General features: G+C 40.7%; 1 protein-coding gene across 1 annotated transcript in view; it reads right to left on the bottom strand.

Moving 5' to 3' along the window:
- Positions 1 to 27,390, bottom strand: part of DHCR7 (7-dehydrocholesterol reductase) — a 775,245-nt gene that overhangs the window by 636,520 nt on the left and 111,335 nt on the right. The window contains exons 3-4 of the mRNA XM_044084804.1: positions 26,706 to 26,972; positions 20,155 to 20,377 (exon numbers count right to left, since the gene is read on the bottom strand). Of these exons, the coding sequence (XP_043940739.1) occupies positions 20,155 to 20,377; positions 26,706 to 26,972 (490 nt within the window). The remainder of the gene's footprint in view (positions 1 to 20,154; positions 20,378 to 26,705; positions 26,973 to 27,390) is intronic.

Raw genomic sequence — 27,390 nt, 5'->3', positions numbered from 1 at the left:
AGTGACATCACATCTGGCACCCGACTCTGGTACAATACACACCCAGAGCTACACACCCAGAGCTTTGCCAAGATCTGTTGCAGCATCTGAAAGCTGTAAAACACTTTCAAAAAACTTCCACCCTTCCAGGCTAACAATTAGTTCAGCCCTAAGGACAATACACTAAGATTCATAGTCCTGGTTTTGCCAAACATTTTTGTCTCTGGCTGCAATCAGGCCTGTAAGACAAAATCTTTATGGCCTAAACCAACCCTTCCATATAGCTAGGGCTGAAGTTTCTGCACTGCCCATACTCTGACTAGAAATTTTTTTTCTACAGCTGTATAACATTCTGCCCTGGGTGGGGGTCTATGGCTGAGATATACAACTGGGTGCTCTTGTCCCTCTGAGGAATCCTGGCTGAGTACAGCCCCCACACCATGGTTTGAAGCATCCACCTGCACAACATATTCTTTGTTGTAATCTGGAATGGCTAACACAGGGGGTCCTCCAAAGTCCCATTAGGCTTTTGGAATGCCTGCTCACAGGCTGAGGTCCACACTACCTTATCTGGCCTGTTTTTCCTCATCATGTCTGTGAGGGAAGCAGCTATTGTACTATAATTGGGAACAAATTTTTATAGTACCCCGCTGTCCCCATGAATGCCCTCACCTGCAACACTGCTTGGATTTCTCAAACCTGGGTAGTGGACAGCCACTGGGACATTGCCACCCCTTCCACTGAGAAATCAGTAAGAGCATCACTAAGGAGATCAGTCACCAGATCCCCCTCAGACTCCTCCTGCCATCCACTGCAAATGCTAAGCACCAGGGCTTACCCATCATGGTAAGGCTTCATCATGTTAACACGAAACAATAATGTGCCCTGGTCTCCAGTCTAGCAAGTTTACCATGTAATTAATATCACTGACCTTCACTGCCACTTCGAAGGGTCCATTCCCAAGCTGCTTGTAACTTACTGTTTCCGACAGGAATGAGCACCATAACCTGCTGTCCCACAGCATACTCTCGGGCTCAAGAATTCCTGTCATACCAGACATTTTTGTGCTGTTGGGCCCCTACCAGGTTCTCCAGGGCCAGGCCCATAATCTCCCTAAGCCTTCTGCTGAGGTTTAGGACATATGACACAACAGACTCCTTGCAAGATTCACACTCCTCCTCCCACTAATCAAAAATCAAATATAAAGGCCCCCTCACCCTATGCCCATACGGCAACTCAAAGGGTGAAAACCCTGTGAATTCCCGGGTACCCTCTTTGTATGCAAACAGCAGTTGGGGAAAATATTTGTCTCACTCTCTCTTAAACCGGTCTGCAAATGCCCATAGAGTTCAACCTCTCCATAAGACCATTACTCTGGAGGTGAGAGGGATGGTCTTTAGGTGCTTCGCCCCACAGCACTTCCACAGACAAGCCAGTAGGTCAGACATGAAATTGGCACCTCTATCAGTATTTCTCTCGAGAAACCTACCCTGCTGAAAATCTCTAACAAAACATTTGCCACCTTCTCTGCCTCGATGGAGGACACAGCCACCGCCTCAGGGTATCTAGTAGCATAATAATCTACCACCGGGATATAAAAGTCTTCCCTGTGGTACTTGGGGTACTCGGAGGCCCCACAATATCCATAACTACCCTCTGAAATGGCTCTTCAATCACAGGCAAAGGCATCAAAGGAGCTTTGACCTTGTCTCCTGCCTTGCCTACCTTTTGGCACTGCTTACAGCGCCTGCAATACCCTATTACAATATCCTGCAACCCCAGGCCAATGAAGGTTCTTCATAATATGTCTCTTGGTATGTTTTATGCCCATATGATCTGCAAAAGGAATGTCATGTGCTACGGCTAAAAGTGCCAGATGGTAGACTCTGGGCATTACCAACTGCAGTATTACCTCACCCTCTAGCTCTCCCTCAGGGGTCCACTCTCCATATGGTAAGCCTTTGTTCCAGTATACAGACTGCCCTTTTCCTTGAGAATCAGGTACCTCTTTAGCTACCTCCTTCAAGCCTCGTAAGGTGTGATCCGAAAGCTGGGCTCATCTCAACTCTACCTTTGTGACTCTGCTCGGCTCCCTTTCCACAGGAAGCCTGGTATCTGACAACGGTGCCTCATTGTCAGCCTGGGTACTATTACTCACCTCTGTCCTCACAGTCACCCTGTCCACAGGAACATCAGTACCTACCAGCAGCTGTGGATCACTTTCAAGCTCACTGCTACTGGGTAGCTCCCTCCCTGAAATAGTCACATCACCAGTGCCAGCTTCAGGTGTGAGATCTTTCCTGGGTCTCCCCAGGCTACCAGCCCCACATGCCTGTCTCCAAGCCTGACTGTGTGTAACTACATACACACCAGTCACTGCATTATAAAAATCAATACCTCTTAAGACATCTGCAGGGATATCCTCAAACACAACTACCAGCTTGCTTCCTTTTCTTCCCTCACAGTCAAAGTGAACCCTGGCCAAAGGTATTTGGAATGAGGTTCCTCCTAAAGCTCTGACTGGAGTGGACTGTGCAAGCAAGTACCGCTCCTCTTTAAACACGTCAATATGTGACGGTCCCTGCTCCGGACCAGTAATCAAGAAGCCTCAATCCTTATGTCAGGGGATGTTTCTCTCTCTCTTAGCAGTGGCCTGTCTTCCATCCACTAAGATAGGATACAAACTCTGGTGATAGTTTGGTACCCTTGTTGTCTACAGACAACTTACCACTGGCATGCTGTTATTCTCAATTGCTGGCTCCCTCACCTTTTGTTCCCCACCTTGCTTCAGTGGACATTTGTATGCTACATGGCCAATCTGGTTACATTTAAAATATCTAACCCTTGATCCTGGCTGTGTACCTTAACTAGTGGCTTTCCCTGTTACTGGTGGACTCTGTTGGGGTGGTTCAGGCTGCTCACCATGGGTTCCCATATCCATGTACAGCACTGAGTATCCTCTTCTTGGGCAGTGGTGCCCTACTTGCTAAGTAGAGATCACCTTTTCTCCCCAGCTCATCTTCAGAGTTACATTCCCGGTCTGCCAACCAGATTCTCATGTCCTCAGGCAAAGTGCTAAGGGCTTACTCCCTCACAAAAAGGTCTTCCAGCCTTTTAAAAGTGGTGACCTGATACCCACTCACCCACCTATGAAATGAAGTGCTTAACTCAGCAATATAAATCACATACACTTTAATCTGCCTTGTGTCTATGCTCACAAAATGTTATTTTGTAAGCTTCAGAAGTTAGCTTAAAACATTCCAACAACCACTGTTTAACTTTATCATAGTTTAAACAATCAGTATCAGACAATTTAGAAACAGCAGTTACAGTTTTATTATGGAGTAAGGGGGTCAGGAACCATACCCATAGCCCTTGGACAACATTATACTGTTTACATACTCTTTCAAATATATGAATAAAGCTACCAAAAGTATCACCCTCTGTAAACTGTGAAAGAAATTTACTGACATTTATTGCTTCTAAGGTTCAGTTACTCCTTTCCCCATTACCTCTATGACCCTGACAAAGAGTCAGCATGTCCCTCTCATGTTGGCGCTTTTCCCTTTTATTGGCCTCCAAACATCACATTCTCCAATTCTCTTCAACCTCCAAATGCCTCAGTCTCTCTGCTGATTCTAATTCCACATGTTTTGTCTGCCACAATCTTTCTGCCGATTCTAATTACAAACGTTTGGCCTCCAGTTCAAGTCTTTTTAACTCCAGATGGGTTTTTAAGTCCAAAATGACTGCCCTGTTTCTGAAGGCTGCATATACCCTTCACCAGACTAATTGTCTTCTTGGTTGCTGGTCCATGATGCAGCTGCGACTAGGGCTGAAATAATTTTCTCTTCAGTCAGGCTGCCATGCACCAGTCCTTTGCATTCGCACACCTTGGCCAACTAATAATCATCTGTCAGCTTGCCCTAATCCTCTGTTGACATATTTGCCTGCTTTCCCTGACTAAACTAAGCTAACAAAAATAAATAAAAAAACTGTTGCGGAAATGAAACTCTGTATATTTACCCTGTGGCTGCTCAGAGTACACACACCTTCAGTGGCAACTGCCCACAGATTACTGAGTGCAATTAACATCCCACCCAGCTGCCACCAATATGTGATAGTCCCTGCTCCGGACCAGTAATCAAGAAGCTGCAATCCTCACCACTGACACCAGTGAGGGGACAGCCACTAGGAGTAAAAATGGATGCGCACAATATTTTCAGATGCAGCTCTCTGCACCAAGCACAATTTCCCTTAAGAGCACACAGGGAGCGCACTCCAGACCTGGGGCTGGACTCTCTCTCTCCCTCTCCAGGCCCCAAACAAGACTCCAAATTGACCAGTTTGAAGCCTTGTGTCCCAGTTATAAGTAACTGACACCGACACTGACACACACACACACACACACACCTGGGAAAGACTGGCACAAATTTACCAGATGTGCCCCCTCTGCCCAGACTATAAGGTAATTATCCTGCCACCAGTCAGCTACTCTAAGGCTCTTACAAGGGTACCTAAATTACAATGAGTAAAATTAATACTAATACAAATGGTAGAGTTTGACAAACAAAGCAAAACTTTTTAGGAATGGCCACAGTGTCACTAAAATAAGCACAAGTACTCTTAAGATGCTAAAAGTGTTCTCTAAATGACCACTCACAATGAAAGATATAGAATTATTTAACAAAAATAATAAAACAGAAAGCATGAGAATACTGAATATCCGGTTACAATAAACACCAGAGTTTCAATCACAGGAGATATAAAAAAATAACACAGTTGGATAGATTCACACATATGCAGAAAAACAATATTTAACTAATCTCACTATATTTTCCTGACTTACTAAAGAATTACTGTTCTCTAGTTAAGTTACCACAGCAAGGCAAAAATATGAGTGCGGAGTTGCTTACTACAGCAAGGCAAGAGGTATCTGGTTGTGTGAGATATCTGTCAGATCTTTCCTGACAGGTTCTGGAAAACAAAGTGCTGCTGCAAGAGTTCCATCATATCTCTCACTAATATCTAACAAATCACTTCTATGCTACTTATAGAATGACAACACATTTGGTCACCTGACTAGGGCAATACACACCCAGAGATTTGCTAAGATCTGTTTCAGCATCTGAAAGCTATAAAACTATTTCAAAAACTTCCACCTTTCCAAGCTAGCAATTAGTTCACTCCTAATGGCAATATAGTACGATACCTAGTTCGGGTTTTCCCAAACATTTGTCTCTCTAGATTACATGCAAGATAAACTATTTATGGTCTAAACCAACCCATTTAATTTTCAACCTACTTTTTCAAAATTAGCTGGACTGAGAATAATCTCTTTCCTTCCAGAATTCTCTGTTAAAAACATATTTAAATCAGTAATAATAATGCTGTCTGACATACATGTATATCTCGTTTCTGTCCAGCAGGACCCACTGTTGATGCATTTTTAAATGCAAGCAACTTTACAAATACATTTTTAACACAAGCATCTGTATAAATCAGTACAGCAGTCAAATAACATAAAATTATTTATAAAACTCCAGCCAGCATATCTTACATATGCACTGTCCTACTCTAGCTGGCACAGACGGCACTACCTCACATCATCACAATTCCCACAGAAGAAAAGATTTTGTTTCACTGTTAACATGCCTTGGTTACAACTCCATGCTTCAAGTGGCTAAAGTTGAGGGGTCAAATTCAGAGGTGTGCTGCAAAGTAAGCCCTGAATTGATAACTACAAACATGGGTTTGCTATATAGCCGAATATGCTGCTGTTGTTAGCTGAAAATTTTGTAACAACTTCAATGCAGAGGTTGAAATATGACCTTTTAAAGACGTGCAACAGTGTCTTTAGTTCATATGCCTTTATTGCTATGGTCTTTCTTTGCATTGTGCACAGTTTTCCTTTGAGTGATGTGTCAAAAACATCTCCTCAGTATGCTGAATACAATAATGTCCTCAACTACTACTTAACTGAGTTGTTACACCTGAAGTACTTATTTCTTCTGAAAACAAAAGCTTTTTTTGTCATCAGACTTGTGACTCTTTCAAGTTTAGACTCACATGCAGGAAATACATTACATGAAGACAAAATTGTGCATATGTCTTTGCAGTTGGAACCACTACCTAAGCACATTTGACCTTATATTGGAAAACTTGCAGAAATAGTTCATAGGATTATCAACAAACAGTTCCTTGTTCATAGACACCACCAGTACTCTTTAGCAACACTGTGTTTAAGTTCCCCTAAAACTGTACACTTTATCTGAATCATAACACTGATGAATTCTTATCAAATTAGGTAAAAAATAATGCTATTTTCTCAGAACACAGATGTTGCAATTTCATGTTACAGCAAAATATACACATTTTACATGCTTTGCATGCACGTATATGAAATTCTGTTTTCTACCACTCCTAAAAGCTATTAGGAAGTGCAAAACAAAACACAAGTGGGATTATTGTGAGGGTTTTGTCTTGAACAGTACACAAAAATATCTTAAAGCAATAGAGGTATACTGGCATTTGAAGTCTACGCGGAATTCAATTCAGAACTACCTTTGTAAATGAAAAGTGTGCAGCTTTTGGATCTCTTCAGAGCAAAATAAATGGAAGCTATCAAAACAAAATATCAGAGTGATTTCACACCTAAAAAGTATGTATTTCTTAGTAAAAATGGTCTTTTTATACTTTCAATATGTTCAAAGGATAAAGAGAGTCAAAATTTTAACTTTTTTCCTGAAAATTCAAGCTAGAGCTGCTCTGTTGTATTTCAGGATAGGAGTCCAGTATTATTAATTTTTTTCACATAATTATGCCAGTAACCTTTTCTGAAAATTATGTCTAGGATTATTCACTGAAAGCACATTTCACTGAAAGTCAAATGACTGTGCACAAATCACTGAAAGCTCAATTCACTTGAAAACACAATTCACTGAAACTGCTAGACAGGGTCCAGAGAAGTAAATATTGTGGGAAGAAATATCCAGGGAACTGTTATGGCTAGGCTTGCATAGGCCCTAGGGACAATAGCCTAGTACCAACCTTTGTACCTATGAAACACATTTCACTGAAAGTTATACATGGCATTTTACCCCACTGTTGTGCGACCCTGGAGTTAGTATATATAGTAAGGACGGGGGCACCACCCCTCACATAGTTTGGATATATATTAAGTACAGAAAAGAGTAATTTATTGGAATTGCAACTATCCATGTGCATAGTTCAAAATATTTAAAATAGGTGGGGGGCTACCCCCCCACACCTCCCAATGTGGAGGGCAGTGCCCCTCACACCCCCCTTACTAAATATACTAACTCCAGGGTTGCACCACAGTGGGGAAAAGGCCATATATAACTTTCAGTGAAATGTGTTTCAGTGAATTGAGCTTTCAGTGAATAGTCCTAGACACTATATATATATATATGGTTCCCATTCAGAAGCCTGAAACATCATAAGCCTGAAAATCAAAATCCTGAAACCAAAAGCCTGAAAATTCAGAATCCTGAAAACTCAAAATCCTGAAAGCCCAAAATCCCGAAAGACCAAAATCCTGAAAACACAAAATAGACATACTGATGTCACTGTGGCTTTGCTATTGTTAGCCCTGTGGTGTTAGGTCATGCGTTGGGGTCAGGTAAGTGTGCGGCGGTTTTTTTTATTTTTTAGTTTAAGGAGTTTTAGTAGGAGGTTAGGGTTATGTATGCAGTTAGGCATGTATGCAATAGTGACAAATATTTAGGGTTAGGGGGGGTGTTTAAGGGAGTTAGGGTTAGAGAGTGGGGGGTCTGTAGGCTGATAGGGGGGGGTTTAGAGTTTTAGTCAGTTGGTAGATATTAGAGTCACATATATTAGTATTTTGTGTTTTCAGGATTTTTGTCTTTTCGGATTTTTGGCTTTCTGATTTTTTTTTTTTTTTTCTCTGAATTTTCAGCTTTTTGGTTTCAGATTTTGATTTTTTAGGATTGATGTTGTTTTTTCTGAATGGGAACCATATATATATATATATATATATATATATATATATATATATATATATATATATACATATACACATATACATATATATATATATGTATAGGGGTCTACTTTGTTTCATTGAATATCATTTCAATGAATTTCATTTCACCCCGACCACATCACTGAAAACACAAATTACTGAAAACTCATTTCATTGAATCTCATTTCACTGAACTGGACTTAGTATTTATGGCACTGTGTAGAGTACTGTAAGGCAAGTAAAAGGTATATGCCCTTTTCCCCCACTGTAGTGTGATCCTGGAGTTAGTATATGTAGTTGGGGGGAGGTGTATTGGTTATTTTATATTGTATTTTACCAAAAAGTTTAAAACAATACATTTTAAACAATAGACATGCATAGTTACAACACCAATGACCAACTCACTCCAGAAGGCAATTTGTACTCAAACTAAGTTGTGCCCCCCAGCTATATACACTAACTCCAGGATCAAACTGCACAAATGATTTATTTGGCAAAGAAAATGAAATGGCATATTTATAACCATAAAGCACATTATTAATCAAATGAGTAGCACAAAAACATATTATTAACCAAAAGAAAGGCACAAAGTGCATTGTTAATTAAACAAATTGTTTGAAACCGTAATGTTTGATAAAACTAGCAAAACTATTCATATGGGACTGAGAATTACTCAATTTGCATAACAAGCATGTTGAGAGTAAGACGGGCACAAAAAAAGTATAATGAGCATATGATACAAGATTAAAAAGGCATAATGACTACAATAAAAAGGGCAAAATAAGCTTCAAAAGCAGGGCAACTGCATTAAAAAAAAAAAAAAAAAAGCATGTTTGGGCGCAAACTACTATCTCGTATTGACTGAAGCCATTCAAGGCATAACCATAGTTGTTCGATGTATCTCGGAGTGTGAGAGATTGCTGGGTGCAAAGTACTGTTATATTGCAAAGTGCAGCCATTTAGAAAAGTTTCTTGTGCTGTGTGCATTTATTCACAGAAAGCAGCCATTTCAGTGTGTTTCTTACACTGGGAAGAGTTATTTTGTAAAGTACAGCCATTTTAAAAAGGTTCCTGGGCTGTCTACAGTTTATTTGCAAAGTGCATTCATGTCAGTGTTTCTTACTCTGACCTTTTTCCACTGCATACAGTTCACAAACTACAGTTATTTCAAAGTATTTCTTACGCTGATGAGTGGTTTCATAAAGTACAGGATTTTCAAAGTGTTCTTGTGCTACGGAGACTTATTTGGCAAAGTGTAGTTATTTCTGAGAGTTTGTTGTGTTACTGGGCATAATTACAAGTTTCTTCTTTCGGCTTTTCCTGGTTAGGGGTTCCACAGCGGAACTCCGGTCAGCTAATGATTGGCAGTATATTTTTTAAGGGTGCCGAGGTGCCAGTTCGACACCCAACCTTCAACAAAGGTACGTCCATTGCTATGCATGTCTTTCGAACACCACTCGATCGTGGGGAGGACATGCAGACTCCACACAGAAAGCGCTCCAGCTGAGAATCGAATGGGAGAACCTCTTGCTGTACTGGGTATAATTACAAGCACTGGCATAAATTTCTGGCATATATATTTGTGTGCATGTTCATACATAATTTCAAGCACCTTTACTACTGTGTATTAATATGGCAGAGGCATTTTGCAGACCTAATCCACTTGTGTTTGATCATAATACAGCAGAGAATTAGAGAGTATTCGAGCAGGAACAAGATATTTTCATACAAGCAGCTTGTTCTGACAAAGATGCACGTACAAGGGCATTCATTTTGCTTAACTTAGCTGGGTCAGAAGCTATTTTAAGAGAGTGTTCACTTGTGGATGCACCAGGAGTATATGCAGGAGAAGGGGAAACCCCCATATTGTTGTAACAGCTGAATCAAGAGGACCAGAGTGCTTAAAATGTAAATTTAGAGAAATGTGCAATCCCCAGATAAATGTTACCTTAGACAGGCACTTATTTTATACAAGAGACCAAAAGCTAGGTGAAACTTTTTCAGCTTGTATCACTGACTTGAGAAACAAGGCTAAAATGTGCAGATCTGGAAACTTGAAAGATGACTTAATAGAGGACAGGGTTGTGTGTGGTGTTAATAGTGTTGCAGTGAGAAAGGTTTTGCTTTGTGACAGTGATTTAATGGGCCTATATTATAAACTCGAATGCTTACCTTATCGAATCCCTAAATATCGACCCGTCCTTAACCATGAAATTCAAAACGAACCATCATACTTGTCCCACCCCACCGCCTACTACATACTACCTACACAAACAAACTAAATAAACCACATACATACACTAACCAAACAATACTTCTAACCCTAAACTAAACCCTACTTCTAACCCTACACTAAATCTTACATATACTACCATGTATGCACTTAACTTAACCCGCACCCTAACCCTAAGGTTGGTAACTATCGCATACTTGCCTTAAAAAGCCAAACCCAAACAAACTAAATAATCCACACACATACACTTAAAACCCTACACTAAATCTAACATACATTACCATCTATGCACTTACCTTAACCCGCACCCTAACCCTAAAGTCTGTAACTATCACACACTTACCTTACAGAGCTATACCACAGAAGGCCAACCATGACAATTCGACATTTCTGGTTTCGCTCTTCTGGACGTTCGATGTTTTCATGGTTCAATAAGGATGGGTCGAAGTTTAGGGATTCGATAAGGTAAGCGTTCCACTTTACAATATAGACCCAATTTAATGTTGGGCAAAGCCAGAGATTTTTCAAATCAACAAGCTCACAGAAAGGCACACAAGTATGCTTACAGGAGATAAGAGCATGGTTTCAACAACCTCGAGAGCAAACATGGTTTCAACAACCTCGAGAGCAAACAGACAGCATGTAAAACATGGCAAGCAGAAACAGGCCTAACCACATGGCAGCAGCAACCACTGGAGGTGTGACCAGGAAAACCCAGAGCTTTCTAGCAAGTTCCAAGACTGGTTGAGTTAAAGGAGCATGCTCAGTACAGGATAAGAGTGAGTCAGCAAAACCTAAGTCAAGTCTTACTGTTAACTGTCATAACTGTGGAGCCAACTGTGCATCTAAAAGAGAGAAGTGCTTAGCATTTGGTCAACAGTGCCACAGGTGGAACAAAATTGAACCATTTTTAAAAGTTATGTAAATTAAGCAAGCCTCATTCAGTTAATAAGACAGGTCACTCAAAAAAGGAAGCTGATCATATAGAAAGCTGCAAGCCTGCTTTCTATGTCGATGGTGTATCAGTAGTCGGTGAAAAGGTTAATGCAGTAGATTTGCTGGCAAAGAATCAGCATTTTGTACTGTCCTGATCAATGGTACACCCACAGAGCTCAAAGGAGACACTGGTTCAAAGTGTAATGTAATGTCAGTAGAAACATTTACTAAAGTGAGAGCTGGTGAGCAACTTAATTTGGGCAATTGTGCAAAGCTTGTTGCTTAACGAGGTGAAGAGATTCAAACCGAAGGCTCAGTAGTGCTGTCATGCTATTTGGCTGGGAACGGTTACAGGTTATAATTTTATGTAGTCCAAAGACCCATGCAGTCATTATTAGGTCTCAAGAGACAGTCTGAGAATGAAACTGCTTTCTTTTATCAAAGTCATCCATGTAAGCACATGTCCCAGTTCCAGCTTCAGTGATACTATTTTCACAGAGTATGCTGATGTGTTCGATGACAAGCTAGGCAAACTTCCAGTTGTGTACTCCATGAAGTCATACCCAGAGGTCAGTCCAGTGGTCAGACTAGCAAGGAGACTTCCAATAGCTATGCAGGACAAAGTCAAGGTCCAGTTAGACAAAACGGTGCAGCAAGGTGTGCTTTGTCCAGTCACAGAACCACCTGAGTGGGTATCATCCATGGTACCTGCTCATAAGAGAAATTCAGACTAAATCGGAATATGCTTTGATCCAAAAGACTTGAACAAGGCATTAAAAAGACCTCATCACCCTATGTGTACAGTCGAGGAGATTGCAACCTTCATGCCAAATGCCGCTGTTTTTTCTGTCTTAGATGCAGAGAGTTCATTTTGGAAAATGATGCTTGATCGCAACTCTTCACTAACTGACTCCATTTAGTACCCCATTTGGTAGATACAGATTCCTCATGATGCCTTTTGGAATAAATTCTGCCAGTGAAGTCTTTTAGCATGCACTGGAGCAATTTTTTTCAGGCTACCCATGTGCAATAGTTGACTTGCTAGTTGGAGGTAATGGTGAAGCACAGCATGGCAGAAACTTCAGGAAACTGCTGGACAGAGCGCGTGAAGTGAATTTAAAGCTCAGTCCTCTGAGGTGCAAATTCAGGCTACCAGAAGTTACTTATGTAGGCAATTTATTTACCAGTACAGGCTTACGACCAGATCTTTCTAAACAAGCAGCCATTCTGGAGATACCATCTCCAGACAATGCCCAAGCCTTACAGCATTTTCTTGGTATGGTTAACTATTTTGGCAAATTTATCCTTGACTTTAGTGAGTTATCAGCACCTTCTAAGAGAGCTGACATGCAAAAATGTGGCATGGTCATGATCAGACCACCACCAAAGAGCATTTGATAAACTCAAACAGCAAATTGCTAACACTCCTACATTAAAATACTATGATGTCCACAAAGCAGTAGTTCTTTCCTGTGAAGCTTCAAAGTTCGGTCTTGGTGCAATTATTCTTCAAGAGGGCAAACCTGTTGCCTGCGCATCTTAAACTCTTACCCAAACTGAGATGCGGTATGCTGAAATTGAGAAGTAACTTACGGCAATTGTGTTCGCATGTTTCAAGTTCCATTATTATATTTATGGCCGAGCAATCCACGTAGGAACTGACAATCAACCTCTAGTTATTATTTTAAAGAAGCCTATGCATTCCACTCCAGCAAGACTACAAAGAATGATGTTCAAACTGCAAAAGTACAATTTCAAAATGGTCTATACGAAAGGTAAACGTCTTTATCTGGCCGATATCTTATCCAGATCACCCAGAAATACCACAGAACAGCTTGATGCAGATATTTTTGCCTTTGATGTCATGGAAGTGCTTAATTTTTCTACCATGAGACTTCATGAGCTGAGAGAGCATACAAAGACTGATCTAATTTTGCAAAAGCTCAACCACTTCATCAATGTACGATGAAGTCAAAGCAATCCAGTGTACCTCCAGAAGTACAGCCTTACTTTCCATACAGAGATGAAATGCTGATGGAAGATGGCATCATTTTCAAAGGTCCAAAAGTTGTTGTTCCTACTTCCTTTCAAGGATACATTCAAATTTTACATCGTGGCCACCCAGGTTCCAATTCTACCAAAAGAAAGGCAAGATGACTAGTATTTTGGCCTACTCTAGCAAAATATATTGATAAAGTGCTTTCTTCCTGTTCAGTGTGCAACAGTGCTAAGCCACATTTGCAAAAAGAGCCACTTCAGCTAAGCCATATTCCTGAACTACCTTTGTCAACAGTAGCAACTGACATTCGAGTGGAACAGTCAACATTACTTTGTGTTGGTAGACTAAGTTAATTTGAGATTGATTTGTTACCTAACCCAACGTCCATTCTTGTTATTACCAAGATGAAATGTCATTTCTCAGTCTATGGTAGTTCACACACAGTTATTTCTGACACTGGTTCTCAATTGTTTCAAAGATTTGCTAAAGAGTGGGACTTTATCCATGTTACTAACAAGTCCTAAATATCCTCAGTAAAACAGCCTTGCTGAACATGCAGTACAAAGTGCAAAGCAATTACTGCAGAGGTCAAAGTGTGACGATACCGATATCTTCTTGAATTTACTCGGTCTCAGAAATATACCCTGTGACAATCTACTAGGTCCGCCTGTTCAGCAACTTCTATATAGACAAACCAGAACAACCTTGCCTATCAGTTCTAGTTTGTTCGTGCCTAATGCTATAACACAACATAGCAATCAAAGCCCAACTTTTTAAGAAGCTTTCTTCTCAGAAGTCTAGCTATGATAAAATGAGCAAATTTCTTCATCCGTTAAAAGAAAGAGAGACAATGAGGATGCAAACGGCAAAAGGCTTTGATCGAATAGGTCAACTGAGAGGTATATGTACCGAGTTGAGATCCTATTTAGTGGAATCTGAGGGTATAGAGTACAGGAGAAACCACAGACATCATCTTCCCATATCAGAAATGATATCGCAGCATCGTACCTGTGATACAGACTCTAGATCTTGGAGCAACCCAGACAATATTCGTATGGAGGAACATGTTGCAGTGTCCATTTCCATTCCTGATGATGTCCCCAAAGTTGAACATTCCTTGAAGACAGTCTCCATTGATAGACCCAATTCTGACTTTTATGTTACAGGGTCAGGTCATATTGCAAGACCTAGTGTAAAATACACAGCAACTTGGACATAATTGTTTTCTGTGTGTCTAATTTTGTATGACTGCATGTCAAATGATTAGTTCTGTGCAACTGCGTGTCATAAGAGCATTTCTGTAAACTGCATGTCATTGAATACTGTCACTTCATATAAGGACCATTTCTCAAACAGGGAGACTGTAGATGTACCTTTAAGAAGCATTTCCAGATGTAGCACGTGCATATAAATACAAAGCACTTGCAGGAAGTAGTGCCATTTTGAGAGAGCAGCCAGACTGTTAGACTGACTACTGCACATGTTAACAGTTTAAGTTTAAGTTACAAAGCCTCATTTCTGATGAGTGTGTGCGTAATAAAGCTGCCTGAACAGAACCCATGAATGTTCTTCCTTTTAATCCTGACCAGACTAGCGACAAAGTGGGCATAAACACAGGTAGACAAATTTATCTAACCATATGAGCTCAGTTGCTGGTAATGTAGCTATAAAAACAGGAATGGAGCCCCAAGATAGTCAATTAAGTCATTACATCCAAGTGATGCCTTCAGGTGCAACTGCAGTTAACTCCTACTGAAGCTTCTAGGCGTCAAATATTGCTTGATCATATTTGCATCAATAATTCCAAAACCATGCAATGTACAAGGTTTTAAAAGATTTAATCTTAAAGCTTATACTATGTCAAACTCAAATGCATTAATATTGGACCTCTGCCTAGTGCAGGTGAATAGATATCAACTGTTGCTTTTATATTAAATTTATATAGAAGGAATTTTCACATTTTTCTAAATATCTCAACAACCAAGTAGAAGAGACAGAATTCCTTAGCCTCACATGAAAGCTCTCAGCTAGATGAATAAAATGCTGCTGACAGTGTGTGTGTAACTTGAGTGGTTGCTGAGAAATTTTAAGTTGTTTACAAAATACTACAAATGTAATAATTACTGTGTTTATTGTGACTTATAAAATACGGTTTGACCTAGGACCTAAATAATATTACCACTATAAATATAGTTTGTGCTGAAGAGTTTGCCATTTATACTTCTTTCATAACCTCTATGGTTCCAGAGATATGAACATTTGTTTGAAATGTGAGGACAGAATTTGATTCTGTCAAAAGGCTTACATTACAAGGCCCATTACAGTGCAAACTTCCTAAGCTCCATTGGAGTGAATGAGTTAAATACTAACCAAAAATAATTAAAATCTGTAAAACTGACACAAAATGATTTGCCCTACAGCCACTCATAATCCAGCCCATAATAAGTGACATCATGGAAACTAAATCAATGATTGTGCAGTCAGAAACTGTGTTGAATGCTTTGCAAAGTCTGACTAAATGACATCACCTTAGACGCCACTGCCAAATGTTTCTGTCATAAGACTGTAGAAAATTAACGTTGCTGTGCAGCACCTTCCTTACTACACATTTTCATTTATGCAAGTTTGCAATGATGAAGACAATGGGATACTTATGAAGAATGTTGGTCTATAGTTAATCAATTCAGTGATATCCCAACATTTACACATTGGAATAACAAGAGCGGATTTCCAAAGTTTGGAGACATATCCAATAGGAAGACTGAACTGGAAGGGACAGACTCAATATTCTAAAATGGAGCCCTTGGTTTAAATAAAGAAAGAAACACCCATTCAGGCTGTTTGGCTCTACTGCTGAACCCCACCTGACTGTGTGTTAGTTTTTCAGTACTCATTCAGGTTCTATTAGTGGGCCCTGAGGGTGGGGGTAGTAGGTGGGAGTCATACTGCTGAACCCCACCTGATTCTATGTTAGCATTTCAGTACTCATTCAGGTTCTATTAGTGGGCCCTGAGGGTGGGGGTAGTAGGTGGGAGTCATACTGCTGAACCCCACCTGATTCTATGTTAGCATTTCAGTACTCATTCAGGTTCTATTAGTGGGCCCTGAGGGTGGGGGTAGTAGGTGGGAGTCATACTGCTGAACCCCACCTGATTCTATGTTAGCATTTCAGTACTCATTCAGGTTCTATTAGTGGGCCCTGAGGGTGGGAGTAGTAGGTGGGAGTCGTACTGCTGAACCCCACCTGATTCTATGTTAGCATTTCAGTATTCATTCAGGTTCTATTAGTGGACCCTGAGGGTGGGGGTAGTAGGTGGCAGTCATACTGCTGAATCTCACCAGATTCTCTGTAGGGATTTTCAGTACCCAGTCAGACTGTATTTGCAGACACTGAAGGTTAGGGTTAGTAGGAGGGATTCCTACTGCTGAATCCCAAAGTAACCCTTTTGTAGAAAAACTTCAGTAAACAAGTCAGCTGAATTGTTACTGTAGTGTTACAAACTGTAACTGTCAAGTTGTTGGCAACTGTATCAAAACAGTACTAGTGTGCTAAAAAACAGAACTGTGGGCAGCCAGTCTAAATTCACCTTTTTTTTCTTTTTTTATCCCACCCTTCCTTTATTACTACTGGCAAACCCTTCCTTCCCTGTCTGAGCTATGTAAACCAGCTACTCCATGCCTCCAAAACTTATTCTGGTAATCCCTGGGGCCAGTCATGGATTGCAGGCAATAGGGCTCAACACATATGAGCTTTCATCTGGAAGGGTGTTACTTTGGCCTACGCTATCACCCCCCCCCCCTTGTGCAACATGGTACAGTCCTGAGGGGCATGCAATCTGGGATCTGTGGAGTATCATCCTACCTCAATGGCAACTCAGCCAAGCTACACTGCCACCCAGTGACCATGCCTCTACCGGCAATTCCCTAACCTCCACCAGGGATCATCTGCAGACTCCAATGTACCACCCTCCCCACAAGGATGGGCACACACCCATCCCCCGCCACTTTGTCAGTCGACAGAGATGCTAATCAAACTTGGGTTGCCTGGCTCGTAGCCAGGGCTTTATCTCTCTAAAGCACCAGAGTGACCAACCAGTCTAAATTCAAACCTGCTCAATAACTTGTGGAGTTATTTGGCAATACAGTTTATTACAGACTATGGAGAACTTTTGAAAAAATAGCTCAGGCATGTTTCTTTATCCTTTTTTAAGTTCTCCAAATCTTTTGAGTTTCTAATACCATAACAGGAATGGACCCCATTCCTAATTCAAAGTACGATTAAAGTTCATGAAATTAGTATTATTTCACCCTTTGATGTCAGCCAAAAGTGCTCTTCGCAGCACCTGCAATATGCCCAGTAATGCCTCCTTCTGTAATTTGTACAGAGTTGTGTACTGGTAGCATATCTAAATATGATTGTAGACTCTTAAAGACCCATTGTTCCTACTACTATGGGAACTATCTGGGTATCTTTCTTTCACATTGCTCTAGTTTCTGCTTGCAAATCCTGATTTTCAGGCTTTGTAGTCACTGGGTGTGGCGATTTCAATGATCAATGCTACTCTGGTCTTCTTTTCTTGGACTACTACATCCGGTTTTCTAGCACACATCTTTTGAATTGTTGGCAATGGATGATCCCACGTGATGTAAACTTTACCATTTTCTATGATGCTTTGTGGCTCATGTTTCTGGGGTTTTTCAGCCACTTCAATACCATAACGTTTGCACAATCCCCAGTGCAACAGTCTCGCCACATTACTATGCCTTTCAGTATTCAGTCCTATGTCACAACCAACGACTGTTTCCAATTTGGTTTTACCACACTACATTTGTCTGTTTCTCCTCTCACATGTTCAGTGGACTTTGTATGTAGCCCGCTGTCTTGAGCTGCCAATATTAACCTTTAATCTCTTAGTTTGAATTCGCCTCTCCTTAACCATTCCTGTGTTCGTTCCTGATCAACATGAGATTCTTCCAGCAGTTTTCTATACTTGCAACTATATTTATATGTGTTTTCCACATTTCTTGCCTTTTCAACTGGTCCTTCATCTTATACTCTTTCTTTTGGTTTTTTTTGGCACATTCAGTTAATGGCTGATTTTTTATCTACTTCTGGTTTGATTTCCACTCCTGCTTGACGGCAATATGCTTCTGCTAGATTAAGCAGAGAAGTCATCTTGTTTCAAAACTTTCACTACATTTGGGTCTTGTGAGGTCAGTAAATATGTGTGAAATCCCACAATTGCAGATCTGTACATGTAATCAGTTTCAAGGAGGCTCATCCCTCCTTCGGAACGGGAAATATATAATCTTGGTATTCTTATACAGCATTTGGTGAGCATGAAGCATCCTCCTTGTTTTAATATCTAATCTATGCAACATGTTTTGGGGCCAATTAGTCACTCCAAAACTGTAAATTAGGACAGGAAGAGCATTGGTCTATAGCTTGGATTTTGTTCCTAGAAATCAATGCTGTTTTCAGGATTAATTTAAGTCTTCTGACATATTCCTCACTAAGTGTTACTCGCATTTGTTTATGTTTCACTGTTGATCCTTCATCAATTCCCAAGTATTTATACACTCCCTCTTGCTCAAGTTCTTTTATATCACATTCTTGTCCCAAACTGATGTTTTACGGGTGCTGCAGTTCTCCTGCTTTAAAGGTTGCTTTTGCACATTTATCAAAACCAAATGATTTTCTAATATCATCTGAAAAAGTTTTAACAACTTGTAGCTGTGCTTTCAGTTCCTTGTCTGATGAGCTATACAGTTTTAAATCATTGACAAAGAGAAGGTGAGAAGGTTCCTGGCTCCTAGAAAGTCTAAAGACTTCAATCTTATCCTTTCTATTTGAGCATGGTCCTATTCCACCAGGACAGAGTTTTTATCAGGTAGGTGAGAACTCTAAATGTTAACGTTAAAAAAAAAAAAATCAGTTTTAAAAGACACACTAAAAGACAAGATTAGATTAAAAAATGGATTTACATCAGTAGATTGATAAAACTTTAAATGAGTGCCGCTGCACCAAAAAAATAAGGCTGAAAGTTTTTGAAGAACCTCAAAGGCAAGCCCCCTGCAAATCCATGTAGGGGAGACACCTCCACTCCACCTCCCTAAGCTTAAAGAAGCACGTACTCTGAGGTTGCAAAACAGTGAAGAAAATAGAAAACTTTCAAATAAGTGAAAGCTGTTTCAGTCATTTTTCTTTGCTGGATTGGCACTTAATTAAGTGTTGTTGATTGACTGACATCTCAAAACCACTACTCTCCTTTGCTAACACACTCCTAAATTTGCTCAGATGCAGACGGAAGCTAAGCAGCATGGACAGTAACTTGCATCTTATTTATTTTTTCAATCTCTATATGATGACGGAGTGGATAAGGTGATCTACTGACTATTTCAGTCACAACCCAGGCTCAAAGATCAAAGAGAGCTATATGATCAGACTGCATGAAACAGTCTACAACATATCAACAGCAAAAATGAAACAGGATTTAGTCATTAGTCACAATAAGATTCAGCAAGGAGATGATCCAAAAGAGTTTTTTTTTTAATTTTCAATGGATTCTTGGGTTTTGGACTTCAGTAGTTAAGTGATTCCTAGGTCCTAGTTTGGATTTAAAGAATGAGCCAGGGAGAGGGCATTCTCTTAACTACTTTTAAGATCATACAAGTTTTCTTCAATAGGAAGCTTCCTTGTTTGTAAAGAACAGTAGCCTCATTTTAGAACCTTGCAAATCAGTGTGCCAAGCAGAAACATAGTTTGTTATGGAGAGCCAGCTGTTTTTTCCTAGTAATTTGCAGTGATGAAATAAGTATGCAGTAATTCACACTAAGTATGAATCTACATTTTTCTACAATTTGTATCTTCGAAAAGCTGAAACTGAGAGATGACAAATGACATATTTTTACCACTTATGCCACTCTCAGTGGCACCTCCTGCAAAAACCAGTCTCACATCACTTCTATATCATCAACAATATAAACAACCATAACACTCACCTGAAATATGACCCAAATGGCATAGATGGTGGCAGCACTCAAGCTGAAAGATGGGGCTCGGTTCCATATATCAAGGAGGCTAGATTTTCCAGTATAAACATCAAGCAAAGGTCCAGTCAAAGCACACTGATACTGGTCACATGACATCACAAAATAAAACACAATAAATGGAGCAAACGCCAAAAGAAAGAGGATGCTAGCCAGGGAAAACCAATCCACTTCCCTAAAAATAAAAAAAGGAGAGAGAGATGCATAAATGTTCACAGTTTAACATGTCAGCTAAAACATGTAACATGCATACCTACATGTTATCAATAATCACACAACTATTTGGAAAAGGTAAAAATAATTTCAGGTGCTACTCATACAAAAACACTTGTACAACACCCCTGAGCGCAACTGCAAAATCAAAAAATAAAGCTTTCATGTACCTAACATACAGAGATATTATTTGGCACTTGTAGGTGCCAATTCATGGCAGAAGAAGTGGAACATCACCCGCTGAGATGTGCAGGAAGGTAGTAGGAGAACATGCACCTGCTGGAAGAAGGATGCTGAGGATGACAGACACTCAAAAGGAAGTAATAAAAAAAGACTTGGCAGATAACCTACAGGACCTGACAATGAGTACAATAAAAACGGTAAAAGAACCTGACAAGTACGGTAATAGGAGGACTCGCCCACGAGTACGGTAACAGAACCAGACAATGAGTAAGGTAACTAGACCCGACGAGTTTAGTAATAGGACCCGCTAACGAGTACGGTAACAGAACCAGACAATGAGTAAGGTAACCAGACCCGATGAGTTCAGTAATAGGACCCGCTAACAAGTACGGTAACAGAACCAGACAATGAGTAAGGTAACCAGACCCGATGAGTTCAGTAATAGGACCCGCGAATGCGGTAAGTTTTCCCTGTGGATCCGGGTTGGCCTTTGTATGCCCACATGTAAAAGGGGGGGCCAGGGCCCATTTTTTGCTGAATAATTTTTTTCCTGGGTTTGGGGTTCAGCCCATGTAGCTATATGTAGTCCAAAGGCCAATTTGCTGATGAAAATTTTTGGTTTTTTCAGTTGGGCAAAGTTTTTTGGTTTTCCATTTTGGTCAATTAAAGGGGGGGGGGGGGGGGGGGGGTATTGATATGCGATTACTGATGCCAGGCATTTTGTGAATACTCTGGGCGCAGTAGATAAGCCAAAAGGCAATGCTGAGAATTGATAGTGCTCTGATCCTGCAAGAAATCTGAGGTATCTTCTGCAGATTGGTCGAATAGGGACGTGCAGGTATGCCTCCTTGAGATCTAGAGTAACCAGCCAACACTCCTTGCCCAGCATGGGAAGAAGTTGCTGTAGGGTCAGCATTTTGAATTTTGGGACAATGATGTATGTATTCAAGGTGGACAGGTCGAGAATTGGTCTCCAACTTTTTTCCTTTCTTGGAACTAGGAACAGTCTGGAGTAGAACCCCTGTCCTTGCTCTGCTGCAGGCACTTTTTCCACAGCTCTCATGTTTGCTAACTCCATTATCTGTTGTAAAGCTTCTGTTTTTTGATTTGGAGGTAGATTTGGCATTCCTCTTTTGACTGGTATAGTGTGGAAGTGGAATCTGTAACCTTGATGTATAATTTGAAGAATCCACTTGTCTTTTGTTATGTGGTGCCAGTTCTTTGCAAATAAAGTTAACCTTCCGCCTAGTGGAGCTGCTATTTGCTCCCTGGTAGGCGGTTTTAGGAGTAAGTCACTGTGGCTGTGTTGAAGTAGAGGCAGTGGCTGCGTCTGTGCCTCTGTTGTTACCTTGCCACTGTCGTCCTCTGTAGGCACTTCCTCTGGTTTGGTTTCTGCCTCTGGAACGTCTATTCCTGCCCCTTTGAAATCTTGTGGAGTCAGGAAAGGACCAATTCTTGGCAGGCCAGTTCCTGCTAAACCTTGGTGGTTGAACCTGCAGGAAATCTTTAACAGTTTGAACTGATTTTGCCTTTTCCTCCATTTTCTTCATAACCTGCTGTGCAGGTGCACCAAACAAACTTGTCTTATCCATAGGAGCATCTAACAATTTAGCTTTAACATGATCTGGTAGAGCTTGCTCCTTTAGCCATGCATGCCTTCTTATCACTGTGCCAGTCATGGCTGATCTAAATGAAGCCTCCAGTGCATCATAGCCACATTTTAAGGAATGGTTACTAACCTGTTGTATGTTATTTACCATTTCTAATACATATTTCTTGTCAAGAGCTTCATCAGTGGTTAATTTTTAGTTAACTGATCAAGCATAAACTCTTGGTATTGAATCATGTGAAACTGGCAGTTTAAAGCTCTAGCTGAGAGAGTAGCTGAAGTGTATACTTTTTACCCCATCTGTCTAATGCCCTTGCTTCCCTTTCAGAAGGAGTAGGGTTTTTAGCTATGGTCGCGGCAACTGCCTTGGGACCCTGGGATATAGTTTCTGGGTCTGCAAGGGGGGCCTTGTAAAGGTGGTGATGAGTGTCAGGCACCCTGTAAAATCTGTCTGGTTTGGCAGGGGCTGGGGGTAATGAGTCTGGAGCAGAGCAGACATCATTAAAAGCGTCATCTACCACAGAAAGAACAGGAGGTATAGCTAAGGGCCTGTGTTGTGGAAGGTGCAGAAAGGTTCTAAGTCTTTTCCGGGAGTCTGAGAATTCTTGTTGCTGCCATTGGAACTGCTCTCGCATGGCATGCAAGGTTTCCCCAAAGGAGAATTCTTCTGGAGGGGAAGCAGCTGGAATGGATTCTTCAGCATCAGAATCCTCAAAATTAGAGAAAGGAGCCTCTGGCTGGTCAGTAATGTCCGATTCATCTGCAGAATCATCAGAGGACACTGGCTCAGGGGGCTCTGCCCTAGGTCTCTTATCTGGGGGCTGAGAGGCCCTGTCTGGGTGAGGTTGAGATCCTCTAATTAAAGAAATCAAATCTTCTGCCAAGGTGAGCATTTGGGAACTAGAAGAGGGCTTGGATGAGGGTGGTTTAACAGGCACTGATTTGGTAGACTTGGCTGCTTTAGCCCTGGCGAAGGCCTTAATGGACATTGCTGCTGGAGGCCTAGCAGCACCACGTGCTGGGGTAGAGACATCCAGGGGAATGGTGTCTGATAAGTCAGTGGGTAAAGTTTCAGAGGCCGATTCAAGAATTGTAGCAGGGGCCTCAAGTGTAGAGATAGATTCGGCTGTACCTAGATCAGGTGTCTGGGTTTCGGCCAAAACGGAGACACTCGCGGTTTGCTTAAGCGTGGTTTCAGCGAAACCGCGGACCGCTGAGTGTCGGTCTTTCTTTGCGTTTTGGCAGAAAGTGTAGTCGGAGGTTCCGGCGACATAATGTAAGCAAAGTCAGAACCGAAAAACTGTTCTGCAAACTCCGACCGGCGCCTAAGCGTTGCGGTTGAAGAAGCACAGGCGAACAGGCTGCTACGTCGTGGGCTGGGCCTAAACAAGGCAGACAGTAAGAATGGAAATCTTTATGAGGTATTTGTTTCCCACAGGTTAAACAATTATTAACTTTCTGACATCGGCTGAGGCAAGAAAGAGTCCCCAACGGGGTACTTAGCTTTAGAAGTCTTCGAAGTAGTATTCGGTAGAAAAAATCTCTGGATCCGACCGACCGGCACTTGCGAACAGCTTCTGCTTCGGGCGCCACGCGGCAAGAAAGACTGAGGAAAATGGCGTCGGCTGATGCCTTTATACCCGAAGTCCAACAGAGATGACGTCGGATGGAGAGCGACATCAGCCGAAGCCGGACCCGGACTTTGGAATCCGGCCGACTGACGGGCTGCCTGACGACAGGACAACCCAGCTGTTATGACTGCAGATGCATCCATGAAGGACATCAGGAATGGACCCCATTCCTAATTCAAAGTACGATTAAAGTTCATGAAATTAGTATTATTTCACCCTTTGATGTCAGCCAAAAGTGCTCTTCGCAGCACCTGCAATATGCCCAGTAATGCCTCCTTCTGTAATTTGTACAGAGTTGTGTACTGGTAGCATATCTAAATATGATTGTAGACTCTTAAAGACCCATTGTTCCTACTACTATGGGAACTATCTGGGTATCTTTCTTTCACATTGCTCTAGTTTCTGCTTGCAAATCCTGATATTTTCAGGCTTTGTAGTCACTGGGTGTGGCGATTTCAATGATCAATGCTACTCTGGTCTTCTTTTCTTGGACTACTACATCCGGTTTTCTAGCACACATCTTTTGAATTGTTGGCAATGGATGATCCCACGTGATGTAAACTTTACCATTTTCTATGATGCTTTGTGGCTCATGTTTCTGGGGTTTTTCAGCCACTTCAATACCATAACGTTTGCACAATCCCCAGTGCAACAGTCTCGCCACATTACTATGCCTTTCAGTATTCAGTCCTATGTCACAACCAGCGACTGTTTCCAATTTGGTTTTACCACACTACATTTGTCTGTTTCTCCTCTCACATGTTCAGTGGACTTTGTATGTAGCCCGCTGTCTTGAGCTGCCAATATTAACCTTTAATCTCTTAGTTTGAATTCGCCTCTCCTTAACCATTCCTGTGTTCGTTCCTGATCAACATGAGATTCTTCCAGCAGTTTTCTATACTTGCAACTATATTTATATGTGTTTTCCACATTTCTTGCCTTTTCAACTGGTCCTTCATCTTATACTCTTTCTTTTGTTTTTTTGGCACATTCAGTTAATGGCTGATTTTTTATCTACTTCTGGTTTGATTTCCACTCCTGCTTGACGGCAATATGCTTCTGCTAGATTAAGCAGAGAAGTCATCTTGTTTCAAAACTTTCACTACATTTGGGTCTTGTGAGGTCAGTAAATATGTGTGAAATCCCACAATTGCAGATCTGTACATGTAATCAGTTTCAAGGAGGCTCATCCCTCCTTCGGAACGGGAAATATATAATCTTGGTATTCTTATACAGCATTTGGTGAGCATGAAGCATCCTCCTTGTTTTAATATCTAATCTATGCAACATGTTTTGGGGCCAATTAGTCACTCCAAAACTGTAAATTAGGACAGGAAGAGCATTGGTCTATAGCTTGGATTTTGTTCCTAGAAATCAATGCTGTTTTCAGGATTAATTTAAGTCTTCTGACGTATTCCTCACTAAGTGTTACTCACATTTGTTCATGTTTCACTGTTGATCCTTCATCAATTCCCAAGTATTTATACACTCCCTCTTGCTCAAGTTCTTTTATATCACATTCTTGTCCCAAACTGATGTTTTACGGGTGCTGCAGTTCTCCTGCTTTAAAGGTTGCTTTTGCACATTTATCAAAACCAAATGATTTTCTAATATCATCTGAAAAAGTTTTAACAACTTGTAGCTGTGCTTTCAGTTCCTCGTCTGATGAGCTATACAGTTTTAAATCATTGACAAAGAGAAGGTGAGAAGGTTCCTGGCTCCTAGAAAGTCTAAAGACTTCAATCTTATCCTTTCTATTTGAGCATGGTCCTATTCCACCAGGACAGAGTTTTTATCAGGTAGGTGAGAACTCTAAATGTTAACGTTAAAAAAAAAAAATCAGTTTTAAAAGACACACTAAAAGACAAGATTAGATTAAAAAATGGATTTACATCAGTAGATTGATAAAACTTTAAATGAGTGCCGCTGCACCAAAAAAATAAGGCTGAAAGTTTTTGAAGAACCTCAAAGGCAAGCCCCCTGCAAATCCATGTAGGGGAGACACCTCCACTCCACCTCCCTAAGCTTAAAGAAGCACATACTTTGAGGTTGCAAAACAGTGGAGAAAATAGAAAACTTTCAAATAAGTGAAAGCTGTTTCAGTCATTTTTCTTTGCTGGATTGGCACTTAATTAAGTGTTGTTGATTGACTGACACATCTCAAAACCACTACTCTCCTTTGCTAACACACTCCTAAATTTGCTCAGATGCAGACGGAAGCTAAGCAGCATGGACAGTAACTTGCATCTTATTTATTTTTTCAATCTCTATATGATGACGGAGTGGATAAGGTGATCTACTGACTATTTCAGTCACAACCCAGGCTCAAAGATCAAAGAGAGCTATATGATCAGACTGCATGAAACAGTCTACAACATATCAACAGCAAAAATGAAACAGGATTTAGTCATTAGTCACAATAAGATTCAGCAAGGAGATGATCCAAAAGAGATTTTTTTTTAATTTTCAATGGATTCTTGGGTTTTGGACTTCAGTAGTTAAGTGATTCCTAGGTCCTAGTTTGGATTTAAAGAATGAGCCAGGGAGAGGGCATTCTCTTAACTACTTTTAAGATCATACAAGTTTTCTTCAATAGGAAGCTTCCTTGTTTGTAAAGAACAGTAGCCTCATTTTAGAACCTTGCAAATCAGTGTGCCAAGCAGAAACATAGTTTGTTATGGAGAGCCAGCTGTTTTTTCCTAGTAATTTGCAGTGATGAAATAAGTATGCAGTAATTCACACTAAGTATGAATCTACATTTTTCTACAATTTGTATCTTCGAAAAGCTGAAACTGTGAGATGACAAATGACATATTTTTACCACTTATGCCACTCTCAGTGGCACCTCCTGCAAACACCAGTCTCACATCACTTCTATATCATCAACAATATAAACAACCATAACACTCACCTGAAATATGACCCAAATGGCATAGATGGTGGCAGCACTCAAGCTGAAAGATGGGGCTCGGTTCCATATATCAAGGAGGCTAGATTTTCCAGTATAAACATCAAGCAAAGGTCCAGTCAAAGCACACTGATACTGGTCACATGACATCACAAAATAAAACACAATAAATGGAGCAAACGCCAAAAGAAAGAGGATGCTAGCCAGGGAAAACCAATCCACTTCCCTAAAAAGAAAAAAAGGAGAGAGAGAGATGCATAAATGTTCACAGTTTAACATGTCAGCTAAAACATGTAACATGCATACCTAAATGTTATCAATAATCACACAACTATTTGGAAAAGGTAAAAATAATTTCAGGTACTACTCATACAAAAACACTTGTACAACACCACTGAGCACAACTGCAAAATCAAAAAATAAAGCTTTCATGTACCTAACATACAGAGATATTATTTGGCACTTGTAGGTGCCAATTCATGGCAGAAGAAGTGGTACATCACCCACTGAGATGTGCAGGAAGGTAGTAGGAGAACATGCACCTGCTGGAAGAAGGATGCTGAGGATGACAGACACTCAAAAGGAAGTAATAAAAAAAGACTTGGCAGATAACCTACAGGACCTGACAATGAGTACAATAAAAA

Source organism: Protopterus annectens, chromosome 9.part0 (assembly GCF_019279795.1).
Source record: "Protopterus annectens isolate FY-2018-M chromosome 9.part0, PAN1.0, whole genome shotgun sequence".
Classification (NCBI taxonomy): Eukaryota; Metazoa; Chordata; order Ceratodontiformes; family Protopteridae; genus Protopterus; species Protopterus annectens.
The sequence above is the reverse complement of the archived record's forward strand: the minus strand, read 5'-3'. Positions and strand labels throughout refer to the sequence as shown.